The sequence below is a fragment of the Centroberyx gerrardi genome, chromosome 13 (assembly GCF_048128805.1).
Source record: "Centroberyx gerrardi isolate f3 chromosome 13, fCenGer3.hap1.cur.20231027, whole genome shotgun sequence".
Classification (NCBI taxonomy): Eukaryota; Metazoa; Chordata; class Actinopteri; order Beryciformes; family Berycidae; genus Centroberyx; species Centroberyx gerrardi.
Genome location: NC_136009.1, coordinates 6,592,191 through 6,612,046, shown reverse-complemented (window position 1 = coordinate 6,612,046; position 19,856 = coordinate 6,592,191). Strand labels below are relative to the sequence as shown.

General features: G+C 43.1%; 1 protein-coding gene across 1 annotated transcript in view; it reads left to right on the top strand.

The window, feature by feature from the left end:
- pappa2 (pappalysin 2) overlaps positions 1-19,387 on the top strand; it is a 77,207-nt gene extending 57,820 nt beyond the window's left edge. Inside the window, exons 23-27 of the mRNA XM_078287614.1 lie at positions 850-982; positions 2,209-2,330; positions 7,344-7,415; positions 14,943-15,041; positions 19,190-19,387. Coding sequence (XP_078143740.1) covers positions 850-982; positions 2,209-2,330; positions 7,344-7,415; positions 14,943-15,041; positions 19,190-19,387 — 624 coding nt within the window. The remainder of the gene's footprint in view (positions 1-849; positions 983-2,208; positions 2,331-7,343; positions 7,416-14,942; positions 15,042-19,189) is intronic.
- Positions 19,388-19,856: the final 469 nt, after the last annotated feature.

Here is a 19,856-nt window from a genome sequence, read left to right as displayed (position 1 = left end):
TCTCTTGTTAGATGTCAGATGTGATACACACAGCAATTTAAGTTCAAAACAACACACAGAACAATCACAGTGGTGTAGCTAGGGTGTCCTTAGAACGTCTGAAAAAGTCTTAAATTAATTAAAAATTAAATTAAATTAAAATTTCTTAAATACAGTTATAAGAGGTCTTATTTTTTCCAACATGCAATGATAGGTTTCTTTGTGCTGCATGTTGATTGGAAGTCCTTTACCTATTAATTTCCTATTGTCCTTTTTATTATACTACCCATTTATAGTTCCAGAACTTTCATTTCCTATGTTCAGTCAAAGTTTTTGCCAGCTTTGTTCCTTTATTTTGGTTTTTAAAATGGTCTTAAAATCAACTCCAGGTAGCATTAATAAGGTCTTAAAAAGTCTTAAATTTGGCTTTCTGAAAGCTGCAGATAGCCTGGTAGCTGTGGTTTTAGATGCAGCCATTACGCCCCACCACGTGTGGTTGTTGCACTGCTGTTCTACTATTTCTCCAGCCTCCAAGGGGAATCGTTTGGAAAATCCAGCAGGACTCATGCAGGGTAGATGGAGCATGCACAGACTTCTACAATGCCTGGCCCCGTAAATGTGCATTTCCACTAATATGTGCCTTACTCCTCGACAGGCTAGGTACTTGGTATTTCCCCAATGTGGGCGACAACATGGTCAAACCAGTTCTGCAGTGTTATATTTCTTGAAAATCCCTTGTTTTATTGAGCCTACATTTAAGTATCTGCTTTTAAATTAGCTAAAGATTCTTGAGACAATATTGTGAGTGACACGATTGACTGACTGAATGAATGAATGAAGGTCACAGTATTTGCGTTTGCTCCCAAACAGAGTACGATCCGCTGCACTAAGGACGGCCAGTGGACGGAGAACTTCACCATGTGCTCCAAGCTCCAGGGATCCTGCTCTGCCCCTCCTGATCTCAACTCTGTGGAGTACAACTGTGACCAGGGGATGGCTGTTGGTGAGTGTAACCCTCTTGTTGGGCAGAGGAACAGGGATGAGTGTAGTTCAACAAAAAAAGAGTCTTTATTATTGACGAGGTAAAGACATGGATCACACACTATCTGAGTTCTAACGCCACACGACCCCTAAATTTGAGGTCGAGCACGTCAAGACTTGGAATATTTGGAAATTAAACATGTTGGAAATAATGGTGGAATCATCTGTTGGACCATCCCAAACTAGCTCTGATTCAGTCTGATCTTGAAAATCAGTTATGCTTTATTGCCAAATAATCAGCCTAAAAGTCGTGTAGTGTGTCTCCAGCTCTAGCAGTCTTTTCTACCTACTAACAAACAAAGGGGTATATAAGGTTAAAGGGGTCCAGATGCTAGTCATTGTGTGTGTCTGCCTCCCAACTGATGTCTGTCCCTGTCCTCCATCATACTGTGATAGTGTCTCACCTATAGTCTTAGGTAATTGTCCTTTCATACAAGTTTTGGCTCCAATTCAGCATGCAGTACTAAAACTGTTCACTTTAAACCATCTGTTTTGTGACAGCGTAGAATTGGTGTAAATTATGTTTTGCATTTTCAGTAGACATTTTTAACCTCTCTCTGTAGTGGCCCAATGTTGCTATAAGGAAGACATCTACGTTTTGGCAAATACACTCTTTGATTAACTTATTATCATTTGACTTAACTAAATTATAGTGCGACATGAGGATCAGTTCACTAAGTCCTAAGAGGTGAATCTTCGCACCACACAACGGTAAGCAGATAAAAGAGCTGATTTGCCAAAAAGTCTGTGTATTCCTTTAAGGAATATAGAGGAAACTCTGCACTGTAGACCAAAGCAGTGGGTCATAACTGGTGTGCCATGGGGTGAGATCAGGTGTGCTTTTAGTTTTTGTTGAAATGATATTGCGATATTAAGGTAAGCATGTTTAATATTAAAGGCAGGGAAACTCCTGGGAACTTAACCTTACAGGCACATACTCACAGGTGCACGCGCACACACATACACACACACATATACACACACACTTGCACAGTAGAAGCAAAGAAGCAGGTGCTAAAACTCTTTATAGTGATGGCTGCCAAGAGTCCGAACCACAGATGACGGAGTGGTCTGAAGTTTTGTGGTCTGTTTTTTCCTCTCTGTTTGCACATGAATAAATTCAACAGATGCAAATGGAGGCTAGGAGGTAAGTGTGTTATATATTTTTTTCCACCTCTTTCCTTGCAGGTGCTGTTTGCTACCCGACCTGCATTGTGGCTCTGGACATGGATCTGCGTGACCCAGCGGTTCTGTCCAATGGCACCACAGCTGACTCCGTCAAGCACTGGATGCTGCCCACCAAGGTCCAGGTGAGATGGCAGAGGATGCGAATCAGGTTATTTCAGTTCAGTCGAGCTGCGAAGAATTCTATTTGAGTTCACTTCAGATCAGTTCAGTTCCATTCTGTTCAATACCATATGCTTTTTTTCACGACAAACAGCTAATAACAACTTAAAGGCAATAATTTAAAATTATTTAATCATTTGTAACATGCTATTTATTCTATAATCTATGTATAATCATATATAATCTATATATAATATAATTAATTTAATTCAAACACACTAATGGCACAACTCTCATGTACAGGTGTGCCATGTGTATAGAGGCAATAGGATAATAAAGTATAGTACTTAACAAAAATGAACAAGTACAGATGCTGCCCAGTCCCACGGTGCTATTGTAGGAAAGTTACAGACCAAGTTTTATATAGACAATAGACAAAGTTTATATTAGCCTATATGGCCTATGTATAATACATTACAGCATATGGAGGGGGGAGTAGGCAATGCATTTAATAGGGGTAATGTGACATGGCATATACACGGGTGTATTTATAAACACAGACAATGTATAGTTGTTTAGCAAAATCCAACCATGATAAACCTAGTTCTTGTTATAAAGTTGTTTGTTGGTTGGATTTCCCCATTTGCCAAGTTAACATCAACTAGGCTGTGACACCACATGTGTGCAAAAGTAACTATTCAGATGCCTCCGGGTTAAGACAAACAATGGGTTGACAGTGTGAGGTTGACATTGAGCTCAATAGCTAAGGTTTAATAATCAAACTTTTACTTTGTTTTCATGAATTATATACAAGTAAAATATCAGTACAATACAAAATATATATAAACATGCCGTTCTCTATATAAACGTACCGTTCATTATATAAACGTACTGCTCACTATATAAACGTACTGTTCACTATATAAACCTACTGCACCGTGACACAGGTTCAATGTCCTTGGTTTTAGGGCGTGAAGTGTCAGATGACTGACTGACCTGACTTTGCTGTCCCTAGCTCACAGTGCAGCGACAGTGTTTTTTGTAGCAATTTCACAATCAATGTTGACACAGGAACATGGACAGTGGAGAGTGCAGTCCACAAACAGTCTTATATGTTTTTTCCCTTTTGGGCACCACAAATGACCTACAGTACAAACACAGACTCAAGGCCACACAGCTTCTGGTGTCTTCTCTCCAAAGGCTCCTCTACATACTGACTACTGTATATAAGGAGGAGTTACTGGGGTTCAGTTGCGACTTGTTGACCCATCAGGCTGCTCTCTACCTCCTGACCAACACTTGACCCACCACCAACCTGCCTCACCCTGCCTAAAGGCGCTGCTAACCCACCTAAAACAATTTCAATAGTATTAGTTTCAGTGGAGAGTTTTAGTGTATCATGGTTTAAATGCTGTTTCAGAGGCTTTTCCAAGAATATAGTTCTGGGGGAAAAACTGAATCCTTGTTTTTTAATCTTTGGCATGAAAATAATGAAATTTGGCAGCTTCAGTCCAAAAATATCGATACCTTCAAAATTCCATATCGGTGGAACCCTAGTTTCATTCACAAACTGGTGATAATATCAATATGAAATCAAGTACAGCATGTGACACAGATCAGCATGTTGCAGAACTGGTTGCACCTGTTCCTAAGCCATTTCATGTGGCACGTTGAAGCATGATGCAATAAAATACAAGATACCCTGATTGATTTAAATTATTGTAATTGAGCAAGGGATCGGGTTATGCTACCATTTGGAAAGTCCTGGCAGGTCTTTCAGAACAGTTGTTATTGTGCTTGCTCGTTGCCATGCGGCCAGTCCAGGCAGTTGTGAAAGCCGATCCGTTGACAAACATCCATCAGAATGAATAATGGACCCAAACATCTGGTGGTCTGACCAACAACACGGACCTACTGCTGTGTAAACTGAGCTACTGCTCCAGACCGCTTCCCTGTTCCCGATAGGTTCACCGCTCACTTCATTCATATTGTAGCTAAGACAAGGACAACTGTTTTGTTGGACAGTTGAACCTCAAATATGCTCATTGGATTTGCCGACTTACACTTTTTTAAGCGGTACTAACAGGAGAAATCACATCACCCCACTAAACCGGTTACCTAGTTTCAGAATTGACTTTTTTTTGCTGATCACTTGTGATGCACGGATACATTTGGCCCCCAGTTATATATAGAGCTCTTAACCCCTTATGAGCCTGAGCACCACCTTAGATCCCTGGTCATTTCTAAATCTAGACTTAAGGGAAACCAGGAAACCTACTCTTTGGAATGCAAAATCAGTGTCATCTTTTAAATAATTTCTCAAGACATATTTCTACAGATGGGCGTTTATGTAATGATGATTCTCTTTCTGCTATTGTTCTATATTAGTTTGTTGGTATAACCTTACCTTAACCTGGGTCTGTGTCCCACGGCCAATTACTTTTTTTTTCTGCTGTCTTTCTTTGCTTGTGCAACATGGTTTCTTGATTTAAGAATCAAGTGCCATTTTCTTGGTATTAGTGGTGTGTGCCTTATTCTGTCTTGTTTCAAGATATTGATATTGAAACAAGTGAAACTGCAATGGAAACAAGTGGAATTGTCTCATCCCCTATTGGCAGAATTTGTGAATTGTTTAAAAAAATATGATTTTAAGGTGGAATATGAGACTAAGCGTCCGGCAAAGTGGCATTTTTGTCAGATGCAGGCAGGTTTTTTTTTTTTTTCTCGCTTGCCCCCGTTTGCTATTTTGTTGACTCACTGCGAGCGTGACTGCGGCAAAGTGGGAGGAGAGACACAGCAGGGGGCGTGTCAGTAACGATAAAGCAGCGCAGTGCAATTTTGGTGTCAAGCATTACCGGGATTTGCGGTTGCGTCGCCCGCCTTCTCAGAACAGGTCAAAGGCCCATGGAGCAAAGCGTGCCATGTTCTGTGCTTTTTTCGTGGCTTTACCAAGCGATGCATGCATGACCAGATCATATTTAAAAGCTTAAGAACCCTTTTTGTGGATGATATGTTGGCCAATTTGACTTTGATGTAAATCCCTCAAGCAGGAAAAAATAAGATACTAACTCATTCTAACTATACGCACATGTGGCTGTGGTGTGGATGATTGTCATCCAACATACAACTGTCAATATGCACCATGATGCAGTGGGGATTGTGGAGGCAGCCTCATCCTCTATAGATGTCAGGGACTGGCTGGTGGATGCCCAACCCTCCCCCCCCCCCGCAGCCAAACTGTTCCTGAGGTTCGCCTAATATCACTGAACCATTTCCTACATTGGGCAACGGTTCAGCTAGGACCAGAGGAACACATGTTAACCAAATGTGTTACCACCTCCCAAGCTAAAGTAGATGCAATCTGACAATTTTGCGATGGAAGAGAACAGTCCGGAGCGGTTCCACCACAAAAAGCTTCTCCCAAGAGGAAACTGATGTCCGCAGAGTGCCACATCGAATATACGGCACCTTAAATACGCTGACGAGGGCAGATGATGTCATTTGATAGGTCATGACTGAAGCCAGGCCTGCCACACCTACTGATAATTTGTTAAGACATTTTTTGCAGTGTAGGTCCACTTAAGTGACCAAAAGCACATAAGTGACAGAATCGTTTTGTTGTTTAATTAGGATTGTGTCAAGTCACCTCCAAAGCAACTGGTTCACTACTTAAGTCAGGTTTTATTTATATAGCACAATCAACATGAATTTCAATGTGCTTTACACAATGAGAAACAGTCGATTCCCCACTACACCAGCTGAACACACACTCTCACAACATCAACATCCATCCAGTGTGTGAGCGAGCGTGCGCTTGTTATCGCGTCAGTGTTTCTGCATTACTGGAAATCACAGTCAGATATCAAGACTAAAGGTTCCAGTTGACGTCAAAGCCTTTCAAGAAATCCACTCACTCACACACGCACACACACATAAACACGGTATACAAGTCGCCGTGACTGAAACTTGTAGGAATGTCCAATCTTGGGTCTGGGTGAAAGAGCGCTGTTGTTTTCCTTTTAGAGGTGGGTCATGTTTCCCAATATCATATCTCAGGAATCGCTTCTACGTTAACGCTGTCGCAAACGCTGCTCCGCTTTCGTCTTTCTTATGGGTGGTCGGCCGGCCGGCCAGTTAACCCGCCCTCGCCAAGGTCAAATAGTTGGACGGAGGTCTGATAACTTACGCCATATCTCTGGCACTGCCTTGTGATGTCGAGGCATTGTGTTATCTCAAGTATTTCGGGATCAGGTCTCCCCTCGCCAGGTCAGGCAGCAAAGGAAATCACAGGGGAGGATCCGCTTTCTCTGTCCATCTTTGTTAGTCAATCAGCTATCCGTGAACCATCTTGTACGTCTGGGGGTCAAACGGACCACAAAGACCACAACCCCACCCCGAAACGGAATAAAGCTTTGTGAAATTATTTTGTCCTCCAGCATAAGGCTTTTGCACTTTAACAAACACAAGGCAGCGAAAGCCATAAATTGCCATAATGTATTGCATATGTTTGATAATAACACTGTATGTCCATGAAAAAGAGGATATTTGTGTGGTTTGGGATCAGGCTGAGTGCAAGTTGTAGCTTCGCTCAGTTTTTATAACAATGAATTGTGTGGGGGTCATTTGCCAAATGCCATGCAGTCGTAAATGGATCCTTGGCAAAAAAGGGAACCCTAATCACCACATCACCCTGTTATGCTATAAAGCCCCAACCCAGAATTTATTCAGCCATTCTAAATATTAGCTATATTCACATATATTCTTGAATTGCTTGAATTAAACATGGAACACAAGCTTTTTTGAAACTTGGTAGCAAAAATGTACGTGAGAGTGAAAATATCTTCACTCCAATTAATCAAAACATAAACAATGCCAGTAGCGGGGCAACAGTGTTTCAACAGAGATTGCCAAACTGCGGTAATCGATCTTGTAATGCATTTTTGTTACCGAGCGTAACATTGTTTTACATTGCAACACAGCGCTTATCCATTATCTTGTTCCACTGACCTGTTGTCTTCTTGTGTGTTGCTTTGCAGAGCATAGTCTGCACAGGAATGATGAGGTGGCACCCTGACCCTCAACACATCCATTGCATCCAGTCATGTGAGGTAAGAGTCAAAACATCCAACCAGCCCCCGTATCAAACAGTATTTGCAAATCATTCTGTTTAAGCCGCTTAAACGCCAGATGTGTGCAGTTTATTGCAAAGGGCAATACAGCAGTTAGATACTACTTGACCCAGGTGTGTGTCGTCCAGCCCAGGTCTTTAACACCGTTATATGACTGAACTGTGTTTTACCCATGAGTGATAGCATACTGTAACTAGAGACCAATGATGAGAAAGTCATTTACTGTAAGTGCAACAGGTAAATTAAGATATCTTGTGTCTTCATGCCTCATGTCATCCTAACCTAATGACTGAACTTGTGTTTTAGTGTGTGTTTGTGTGCGTTGTAAAAGCCTCATGAATGTGGTCAGCGGGAGCTTAGTTTGGCTTTCTTCCATTTCGTATATATCATACATTCGACATTTTATGAACTTCGCGATAGAAAGTAGGAAAATAGTTAATTCTTAAAACCATTACACCATTTCTGGGCATAACCCGCATCGAGTTTACTGCCTTATCCAGACTCCTCCAATGATATCAAACATGAAGCCAAACATGCTGTACCCCTGTTGTCATCACTACTCAGATACCAGAGCTGATGTGAAATGTGCTTCACATTTCATGATGATAAAACACAGGTAGAAATTGTTATTCTCAAATCTCAACCCTTACAAGAATCCTTTTCAAAGCCGTCCAAAGAACCTTCTTTCCCGGGATCCTGGCATTGCCAAACGTTGTTAAGCCTGCCAAGCCTAATGGATTATCTGATAAAAGAATATAAATTAATCGCCAGATGACTGGCTGACACAAGGCTTTTTCTACCTAGTTTAAAAACAGCCGACCTAGCGTGTGCAGCAAAAACCTTCTCAATATTACAAGGGGAACAGGAGTCAAATTTCTGGTGAATGTACATGCAAAGCAAATAAATTTAGTGGAAACTCTTATCAATGATGTTTTACAGTACATTCAGTGTACAGTTTTTAGTGTAGAGGACCACAGTTGAACTTGAACCACCAAAAAGAAGTAGTATCCACTACTCATCCAGTGTGGCGGGATGACATCTCCTTTGATAACACAAAATATATTGAGTGCACAAAATATCAGAAACACCTGTTCTTTCCATGAAATGCACTGGCCAAGCGAATTCAAGTGAGAGCTTATGATCCTTTATTGATTTCAAGTTGTAAATCCACCGCAGTCATGACAGGAGAGATGTCGACAAAGGGGAGGAGACAGGTTAAAGATGATAAAGCCTTGAGACAATTGAGACATGGCTTGTGTAAAAGGGGTTCAACTAAGTGTTAGACATGTACCGTACATTCAGTGATAAATCCAGTTTCTTGGCGCTAGATTTAACATAAAAGTGGGATTTCACAACTTCGCTCGGCAGCTCTACTCACTGAGCCACAACACACAGACACAGGAGGTTTCCCGGGCGACCGCATTAGTCCGCTAAGCCGCTGATGCACACTCCTCGACGTGAAAGCTAAAGTCTGTCCGGTGCACTCTTGCCCCAGCCCCGCTAATGCATCCCAACAATGAAAGATGACGCAGCTAGATATCCCTGCCAGTCCGACGCTCCCGTTTCATCTCCGCGTCTCTGGTTTCTCTCTCCGCTATCTCCCGGATCGGATACGCGGCGCGCTGTGAGAAAATGCATTTTCCTACATGATCACATCCACCCCGAACACAACGGGAAGGCCCCCGAGGGCATCGTGCAACCTTGGGACGAGCGGTGGAGCGAAAAGCCAATATATCATTTCCTCCGCTTTCAGTTTCATTTAGCAACAGCCATGTCGTTTTTTTTCCCCCTATTTTTTTGTAATATATTAATCCCCCATTATCTTTGTGTGCCCCGCAGCCTCTACCATAAATTGAAGTCGGCTTAATCGGCAGTTTAGCGTCCCTCTCGGCTCAATAATATTTTAGCAGTCACGGTATATCATCCGAAATCATAAACCCAGATAGTTTTTATTTGGCGCTCGGCCGTTGGGTTTCGGCAAAGGCTGGAACTACCGATGGAACACATAAACTGTTGATGTCTCACGGTATTAAAATATTCCCCCTACCTGCCAGCACTGCATTTTCCCCTTCCACCTTCCCGTGAATGTTGCTAGGCAAAACAGTTGCTTATAACCCGCTCCTCCATGACAACACTGTAAATTATACCAGACCACATGTGCTGCGAATGCTCCGCGCCAGATCTCATCCAGATGCCATTGCGCTCTCTCTCTCGCTCTCTCTCTCTCTCCCTCTGTCCTTTCTTTCTCAAAAACAGGTAGACGATAAGTGTAAAGGTCAGCTGAGGCATCTTATCAGCACAGCAGCCCACTTTACCATCCAAGACTGTATTCTTTTTATGTCTCTATCTACTTTGTAGGCCTTTCCATAGAAATAAAAAGAGATTCCTCTCTGACAGAATTCCACTTTTATCTTTTCTTTTGCACACTTTCAAGAAGTTTCTTTATAGTTTTTTTGTTTTTTTGCACGCTTCCAGGAAGTAAAATATATGCCGGACAAATCGAGTCGAAGAATGTGATAAGGGTGTGTCACAACAAGCCAATCAAAACACTGACTCAGAGTATGCATCATTTACGCCAAGGCATTTTGGCGAAGAGCGAGGAATCTATTTGTTTAATCCGCGGTTTGGTGTGCTGGAGGCCTGCACTAATCACCTTGACCGCTTGGCCAAGTGCTGTGTGGTAGCAACCTGAAACACAATAAGTAATGTTTAGTAATTGAGGGATAGGGATAGCTGTGTGTGTATCACAGTAGTTCAATGCCTGATTCTACTCGTTGCAGAGATCTGATTCTATTTCAGATCTCTAAGTTTCTCTAGTGCCTTGGAAATAGGTTGACTGATAGGTGTTTGCATTCCTCAGATGGGAAACCAGTCTACCTAAATAATACACATTTACAAAGCATTATCTCCACCTACTGTGCTTACAGATGCAAAACATCAGGCAATAGCTAAAGAAATATGTACTGACATATTGTACGCTGCCCCGTTTCTTCAAATTTACTGTGAAACCCATACTGCAGGCACACAAACCAAACACGAGTCCCCATTTCACAATAAGGGGAACCAGGAGACGGTTCAGAGAAGAGGGAGTCTTCACTGTTTGACAGACAGATGAGTTGCGATTGTTTGATAAATTTACAATGAGTGGAATTAAAGTAACCCAAATGTAACAAAAACCGCAGGCCTTTCCACAGAGCAAATCATTCAGGACAGCGTGTTTCTTGCCTAGTTCTGGCTGTTTAGGCTTAGCCAACTGGCGAGGCCCGAGTCAGAGTTGCAGAGGATTCAACAGTTAGCTGAACCTACTGTTTGGAAAACATGTTGAGTCCAGACCCTCGGTAAGAATAGAAGCGTTGCAGAAGCAAATTTTGTTGTGTGGTTGGCTGTTCCAAAAAAAGATGGAAAAACGGCAAAGAAATCATTTTCGCCGTCCAAAAATTAAGCAAAAAAGACAAAATTATCAGAAAAAAGAAGCCAACTAACCTCAATCATTTGCACAGATGTCAAAGCAGACAACAATCAGTACAGGGTCTGCTCACATCAGTTCATATCTGGTGAGTCATTTTAGCTAGCTATAGCTTTCCAAATGTAAAGCTGCTATCCAAGTGTGAGTCAACAAGAAATCTTACTCCGTTTTAGAGAAAGAAATGTCTGAATGATTACTAGCATACACAACACCATCTACTGCTTTTGTGGTGGTGGTTTACAGTGGTTTACACAACTTTTGATGTCCTAGTCACCTAGCATTACCAGTCTAGCTAGCAAGATTACCTAAGTCTAAGGCATTAGCATGACTATTTCCCTAAACTTTGACTACAACTGCTATATTACTAATCGGATACCACTTTCTTATTTTAAAGAGCGTGAAAGGCAAACTGAAATGGGTGTCATAAAATCACTTATATTGACTCTTATAGTGTAAAGTGTAAAGTCTTTCATGTGTTAGGTTCACCAGCAGGCCTCTATAACGATGAGGTGCTGGTCTTCCACTAAGTTGTTGATTTTCTAAGCTTACATGGCCTGAAGTCATCTTTGAAAGACTGCTAGCTTAAACTGATATTTCAGCAATATTTCTGGTACCTATTTTGTTATTTAGCATTTGCTGCACAGGGAATAGAACCCCTAACTCTGGCAGTGCTGGTGTCATGCACTACCCATTGACCTACACAGGAAAACTCCTTTTCAAATTGTCCTGGCAAGCCCCATTTTGACCATCACAGTATGTCACCATGTGTTAGACCTTATAAAGTAGGGTCCAACTGACACGATTCTGGGTCTGATACCAATATATGGGGAAGAAAATGAATAAAGTAAAAATAGCATCCATTATATCTACCAACAACTACTTTTTGTGGTATCCTGCATGTTTCATCATTATCGTCCCCTCTTTCAAACAAATTCTTAGATTCAAAGATCTGTGTACATTACATATTCATTGTGCCAAAATTTCATTTTTTGTGCAGAAGAGATGACGATGCGGACATACTTGTGGAAGGTTAATACTGGTTGATAGTGCCAGTGTACCAACGTGTTAGTCAGGCCCCACTACAACAGATCCAAAACAAATGTGGGTCGTAAGTCTGTAGACCTGTAAATGACAAGAGTAATCGTGTATTTTTATGAGCCAAAGGTGCAATTATGTTTCATAACTCTGGATCCGAGGGCAAGAGCTGCAAGGTTTTAAGAACTCCATTCATAAACACCTAGCAGTGGAATATTTTGGTCTTTCGTTCATCTTACTCCTTACTCCTGATTCCAATTAAACTGGTAGATTTTCTATTTTCAGCTACAGCACAAATCAAAGTCAGTAGTGTGTTTTGCTGTGAATATTGTCATATTTAAGGCCAAAGTTACAGTAGGACCAGGACCTAAAGACACATGGCTTTCATGGAGGTATGATATATATTTAGCTATATATTTGCTGTGGCTCAATATGATTTGACAGCAACAGTTGTGGAATGGTGAGTATTCTTAACCTATTTTAACAGCGGAAGTGAAATAATCAGCTACCTGTACCTCATTAAAGTAATAATCCATGACAGTTTTACAGCAATAGAACAAGAGAGCGTTTCATTTTTAGCTTCTATTTTAGATTTACGCTGGATTAGCACAGTAACCCTTCCACCAAACGTGCTCTTTCCACTGGCTTCATAATGATGGACAATGGCAGATGCTGTTAAACCAGCCCTAACAAGTCTCAAGACAGATGTCTGGGTGTATTTTGGATTCCAAACAAAACAAAAATTAACTTAATCAACGCCACGTTGTTTCAAATTTGTCATTCATCAAACTTAACACGCCCACCTGAAAAGATGTAACTCAGATGTTGCTACATGTGTGGCCCACTTTGTAGACTCACACCTGGATGAACTGCCATCTATTTCAGCCGTGCACAGAAAATAATGAAGTCGGTGGCAGTGTTCATCTGTAACGACATACACCCAGACAAACACATTATTATGTTTCAAAAAACTTTGGACTAATTTACATTTTTTTCAAAAGCACATATGTTTGTGTGTGTGTGTGTGTTTACATTTAATGAGTTCAAAACACTAATGCTCATAAAAACCTGGGGAGAGGTGTTCCACTGTGCAGTATATTTTGATATCTCTAAGTAATAACAAGGACGTTTAAGTCAATTCAATATACATTTCAATATACTTAAATATAATAACTCAATGTACAGTTTTTGTTTTGTTTTGGATCACGTGTAATATATTTTCTTCTCTGGGATTTATTCAACTACTGCAGTCAAGTGGGCAAATAATATCTATGGAATCTATGTATCATGGTGAATCGAGAATCGATTTTAAATAGAATCGAGACCCCGAGAATTGAAATCGAATGGAATCATGAAATTCCCAAAGACTCCCACCCCTAACGGCTGAACAGACAAAGAAAAGACAGACGATCCAAGAAAAAAAAGACATCTGGCACTCTCCACCTTGCATGGCCGACTGTCATGACCACCAGTGTGGTGTTACCCCCCCCTCCCCCCCAATCACTATTGGACTCTATAAACAGTCTTCCCTATCAAAGGAAAAACACATTCACTCACACACGGACAAGAGAGGAGGGCAAGCCTCGCACTCACATAACCGTTTGCAGAGCCTTCTGGGCAAGAGGGGCGAAAGTGGGGGGGGCAGTTGATGAAATAAGGTCTGATGTTAAAGAATGATATTGAAACCTGGTAAACAGTAAAAAAAATATATATGATCTGGCAGAAGGTTGTTCACTAGAATTCATATCTGGGTTTGATAACGTTCTGAGGAAGAGTTTGGTGGTTGTCGACGATCGCACATGTTCCATTGAAATACCCAATGCCAGAAAGTCGAGTATTAATGTTAGCGAGGTGTGCGGCTGACTGGCTGCTGCTTTAACGCTCTTTGTCGGCCTGCGTGTCTCTCCCTTTGACACTGATTTGAATGGACTTACTGTATGGAGGTAAGGCACAGACCAATTGACCTTAGAATTACCCTTATGGGAGCGAGGTGCGGAGCCAACTCTTGCTGCTTTAATGCGCTTCGTGGGTGTGTGTTCTTCTCTTGAATGTACATACTGTCTGGAGGTAAAGTGCATACCAATTAACCTCACAATGAGCCCTATAACCTCGTAATTAACCTCATGTGGGCGAAGTGTGGGGCCGCCTGTTGTCGTTCTAACGCTCATTCAGCGGGGATGGATGTGTATTTAATGCCAATTAAACCCACCATGAACTTTAACCTCAGAATTGACCTTTGGTTTATTGCTAATGCCGTGGATTTCTTTCAAATCCAAACAAACATCAGGCAGAGTAAGTCTGCATTTTGCATGAACGCCTTAGACGCAGAGCCTAATTGGAAGATTTACGTACCAATATCTAGCTATTTGGCTGAGGAACCCGGTGCAATTACTGGTAAAGCATTTAGTCCGAAACGGAGCGATTAAATAGATTTATTTACGGCACGGCAGGTTAGTCAGGGGAAGGAAAAGGGATTCTACGAGCGGAGAGTTCTTTGAAGTGAGCAGAAAACGCTGCAGAAATCTTCCCAGCAGCTGCTCGCTCCCCCTGCGCAGAGTTCAGGTAGAACCTCGAGCCTTTGAAATGACTCCATCGGCCCGTAGGAGAGAGCCAAAAGTATCTTTGGCACCCGCCTCTTATTTTCATATTGTTGGCACATCGGGGGAGCCCTCAAGGTTTAGTCGAAAACATTCAAAAAAAAAAAAAGGCTTTCATCATGACGCATTTGAGAATTCTGCAAATTTGCGTGCCACTCCAGAGTTCCACACTGGCCAAAGCATTGCAGAAATGGTCTGAGGAATGGTCATCATTGGGTAGTTCTAAGCAATGTGAAGGGTGGGAACAATCACCAACTGTCATCTCTCTATCTATCTTCCCATCATTCCAGATGAGTCCTCCCCTTTTCTCAATGAAAGGCCAAATAAATGAGACGTGAAAATGAGTCTCTTGCTAAATTTCATTCAAAATAATAACAATTAATACCGTTTCTTGTTTCTAACGTCCAGCCATTCGGAGGGGACGGCTGGTGCGACACCATCAACAACCGGGCCTACTGCCAGTATGACGGAGGAGACTGCTGCCCATCCACACTCTCCACCAGAAAGGTAGACAAACAAACACAGATATTTCCAGTGATACACCTCCTGTCTGCCATACACACACAGGAACAGAGAGTCTGACTTTCAACACTTCTCTGCTTTCTGTTTTCCTCTTTTCTTCTCTCTGCCACCTGGTCCGCTTTGTCCCATTTCTCCTCTTGTGTGGATGTTGTTTTCCTTTGACTTTTAAAATAGCAAAATATATCCCAAAAATTATTTTTATTTTGAAGTAGACAGAGTACGCCTTCACATTTTAGGCTTTGTCCGCTATGTTTAAAAGGTGGCAGAGGCAGAGTGTCGTTTGGCTCTCCCCCGGCTCGCCTCGCGCAATCAAGATGGAGCTCAGGAGCCGAAGCTGGATTCAAAGCCAGATTCTTCCTGTTTACAGTAGTAGAAATCCGTCTCTTTTGGCAGGCGCTCTCCGCCGCTACGCAGGAGACTTCTGCTAAGCAAACAAACACACATCCCCGCTACTTTCCCCTCTCTCCTGTTAACGACTGCGCCTATTTAGTCTCCCTCATCTCTACTTAAAACAACAGAGGAGACTTGTGCCCTCCAGCCTTTCCACTCAAATGGTAAATAAACAGCTTTTCACCACCCCCACTGCTATACACTTTCTCACCTCGCATGTTATGCCATTTCTCCGCTGCTGAGCCAACTAGGGCTAGACGGGGCCGAGGACAAATTTAGTAGACCAGAATGAAAATGTGTCCGATTTTCTTTCAGGACATTTTTGCAATGAGAGAAACTTTTCGATTAAAGCTGCGCTAAGCAACTTTGCATGTTGGCGGTTCCCAATGGCAGCGAGAGGTAACTGAACTTCATGACCCAGAAATCATATAACGTGATGTCAGTGAACTGCACACAGGACGCTCATGTTTACTAACCCGCCCGGTCTGTGATGCTTTATACTAAAGGAAACCAAAGATATTCCATGCACCAGAATTTCATTTGGGGGAAACAGGACGAATCTATTGCATTTCAATTAGCGGAGGTGGGACGCTCTTCTCTTCTGCTCTGCTCTTTGTGATTCAGACTGGATTTATCCTTGCATGAAAATCTCGCCTAGTGCGGCTTTAATCAGTCTGAGGCATATATTGGATTTCTTGTTAGTGTTTATCCGTCCTCTCCCTCACGATCGCTCTGTTCGTGCTTGCCGCAAGATGCAAAAGTATCGCGTTACTCTAATTGCTCTAAATAATTACTGTATATTTGGGGTGGGTAAGCGGAATGGTATGAATAATAATGAGCCAGCCCAGGTTGGCCCAGCGGTGAAAACCAGGCCACTCATTCCCCTCAACTGCTTCTAAAATAAACTATCTTTTTTCCTCTTTTTTTTCTCTGTGCCTCCATGAGAACCGCTCTCTTCCCATTTAGGACACTCGGGGAGTATCTCGGCCCCCTCTACCCTCTTATACCGTACCCTATTTGGCTACTGTACAGGCACATATTCATGACACTCGTTCGCGGGGGCCCTGCCTATTAATTCCTATGGTCTGCAGTTGGCCGGGGCCTCCGCTGTCTCCCTCATGTCCGCAGCACACCATGACTCACTGGCAGCTCCTTCCTAAACGGAGAGCCGAGTTCAGCGAGTCTGGAGCAGCCGTCATAATAAATGAGCTGCCAGACTACCACTAACTGCTCTTTTACGGGGCGAGGGTTGGGGGGGGAGGCGTACGGCGGCGGGACGGAGGGTGTGCGGGGTTGGGGGGGTGGTCGGGTGTGTGTGTGTGTGTGCGTGAGTGAAGGTGGGGGGGGGGGGGGGTGGCTAGGTGTCTGTCGGCCTGCGGTTTTTTCTGCCACTGTAAAACAGCAGTTCAACGAGCGGGGGTCGTTCTGAGGAAGTGAACTAAACCGCCGTGAGAGTCGGCATCCTGGCTTGCCACGGCGGCTCCAGCGGAGTAATGGAGTCGGGTGGGTGGGTGGGAGGGTGCGGAGGTGTGTGTGTGTGTAATGTAGGGTGGCGGGTGGCGGCTGTGTTTACAGGGAACTCTCCGGTCCTGTGAGGCTGGACTTACGCAGGTCCAGGAAATTACATTTTTTTTGTTTTTTTTATTTTTTTTTTTACACTAGGTGACCCAGATCAGATATTTTCTTTGCTGGTTCCATTTGGAAAAAAATGGACCACATATGTAAAAAAATGACACTTAAACACTTGGATAGGGCGTGGGATTGCACTGCTGTCTCTTTTATACAAATCAAAGGTAACTGTCTTCCTGCTATACCTCCTCCAGAACAAGGTCAGACATCTACAAAGTGAGGAAAATCAATAAATACAATAATTTTGAATAATTTTGTTAAAAAGAAAAACAAAACAGACAAACTGATGAGGTGGGCTTGATTTACCTTTATCTTGTAAGTAACGTGGCCACATCAGAGGCCGTTTCAGTGTTTGGCAGAAAAAAGCGAACCACATCTGAACTAGTTCAAATACTTGAATCAATATTCATATCTATTTTTGCTCCATGTCTGCGTCTGGATCTCTTGGACGGGGGCCGGCTGCCTCCTCTTTTATGGAGCGCGGGCAGCCCCTATTGCCTTTATTTACAGGGGAAGTTGTAGCGATGACAGGGGAGAGGAGAAGATTCAGGCGGGATGGCTTCACGGGCCAACAGGGATAACACGAGATCTGAACCGCCACACTATCTATGGAAAGAGATGATCCTCCTTTTTGATTTGTTAACTCGAGCATCTGCGTTCTGGTCCAAGCGAGGGCCCGAGCTAGGAGAGGGAAGACAAAGAGGAAACGATTTCAGCCTGTGAATAAAACCCTGAAATACGGTCCGACCGCATCCCGGCTGACATGTTACTAATGCGCGAATGTGCTGCACGTCCCGCGCCTTTGGGCCTCGAACTTCGAAACTTCCCCCCCTGTCAGTTTGTTCAAATGAATCCCGCGAGGCGGTGTGAGCGGCTCCAAACGGCCTTCGAAAAACAGTCGAAAGACTTGGCTGTTGTTCGCCGCGCGAAGGGAAAACAAGCCCTCTCCGGGCGTCCAAAGGTTGTTAGCGTATCAGAGGTGGAGCGTCGCATCAATGAATCAAGATGGAGCTGTTAGGGAAACATTTAACGGCCGAGCCAGTCCGCCTTTTTAATGGGACTTGCTGGCGTGTTTTTTTTTTAAAAGCGAAGCTCGGCCTTCTGCAGCCGCATCCTCAATGAATCCCCCCTTTTCTCTCCCAGAAGTCCAAATCGGCGGCGAGAGTGGGCCCTCCCGACGAACCGCTATACCTCCCACTCTCTTTCCCTCCCTTTCTCCCTTTCTTTCTCTTTTCTTTCCTTTCTCTCCTTCTCTCTCTCCGGGAGCGAATGTTTACATTTCTTGCAACAGACTGCTTCGCGGGGCACCAGAGTTTATTTTGCAACCTGTGGTGATGGCTCGCTTCCTAGACGAGAGCTGGCAGCCGCGCGTTGTTGATTCTTAACATGTGTTCATCCGTTCACCTCCGCGGCGGTGTGTGTCCCCCCCACCCAAACCCCCACCTCCCACCTTCAAGACCCTCAAGGTTTTTCTCGCCGCTCAAAGGCCACGTCGAACCGTTTGACATCGCGCGCTTTATCGGCCTCCGGGGGGACGTTAGCGTTCCCCCCTTTGAAAACAGCGAGGAAACACACACACACAAAAAAAAAAAAGTCTGCTAAGACCGCGCTCGGCTGACGGAGCGGTGCTTACCCCCTTCAGTACGCAAACACAACGGAGGAGTGAGGGCGAAATCTGCCAGGTCAATGGGAGCAAATTTATTTTTTATTGTTCTGTTTTTGCCATTCAAGAAGTGCTCTCCGCCACGGTTGAAAGGAAACAACCCTATTGGGAAGCCTCCTCAGCTATTTGCATTTTTCAATAAGTCTGTCCACTCTGCTTGCCACTCCAAATTTTGATATATTTACTTCACTGCTTTTCTTTCATGTTCTGCTTTTCTCTTTTTATTTTATTTGTTTCATTTATTGATAAGAGCTTTGTAAAATAGTTTTTTTAAGAAGTGTTATTCAAGTAAACCTTCTTATTTTTATCTTTTTTTATCTTTTTTTTTTATGACCGTCTCATGCTTGTCCTTAACAGGGAGAAACCAAACGGAATGTGTCTGTTTCTCTATTGCTGGGTAAATACAGCGGCAGATTGAAGGTCCTGAATGCTGCGCTTGTTTTATCGACAGGTCATCCAGTTTGGGGCCGACTGCAATCAGGACGAGTGCACTTGCCGCGATCCGGACGCCGAGGAGAACAAGAGCAAAGCCAAGCGCTTGGGAGGAGGAGGAGGAGGAGGAGGAGGAGGAGGAGGAGGCGGAGGAGGCGGAGGAGGAGGAGGAGGAGGAGGGGGAGGAGGCGGAGGAAGCGGAGGAGGAACACAGTGAGCTCAAGGGATGAAAGAAGCTGAATTTGTGGTAAATGGAGTCGGCTGGATTTACATCGCAGCAAACAAACAACGAAATATCTGATTTTTTATCCTTTTGTAATGCAGATTGAGGTCAGTCTCCATGCTGTAAAAGATCATTTTGTGATCTTAATGTTAAGAAACATCAAATCTGGGTCACACAGGTTTAAAAATCAGATTCCCGTGTTCCTGCTTCAATCCAGCCAAATAATACTCACCTCTGGATGTGATGGACCGATGTTTTGTTTTCCTGTTAAGAAGTAACAAAGGTTATTTTGATCGCTGGATTCACACGAGCAGAAAATCATGTTTTTAACCGTAATTTTTGGCTAAATGTGAGAAAACAATTAGGTCTAGAGTAGGTCAAATGGGGTTAAAAAACAGCTTATCCACTTCTGTATGAATCCAGTCATCATAATTGGATCCACTTACCATTGTAAATGGATTCA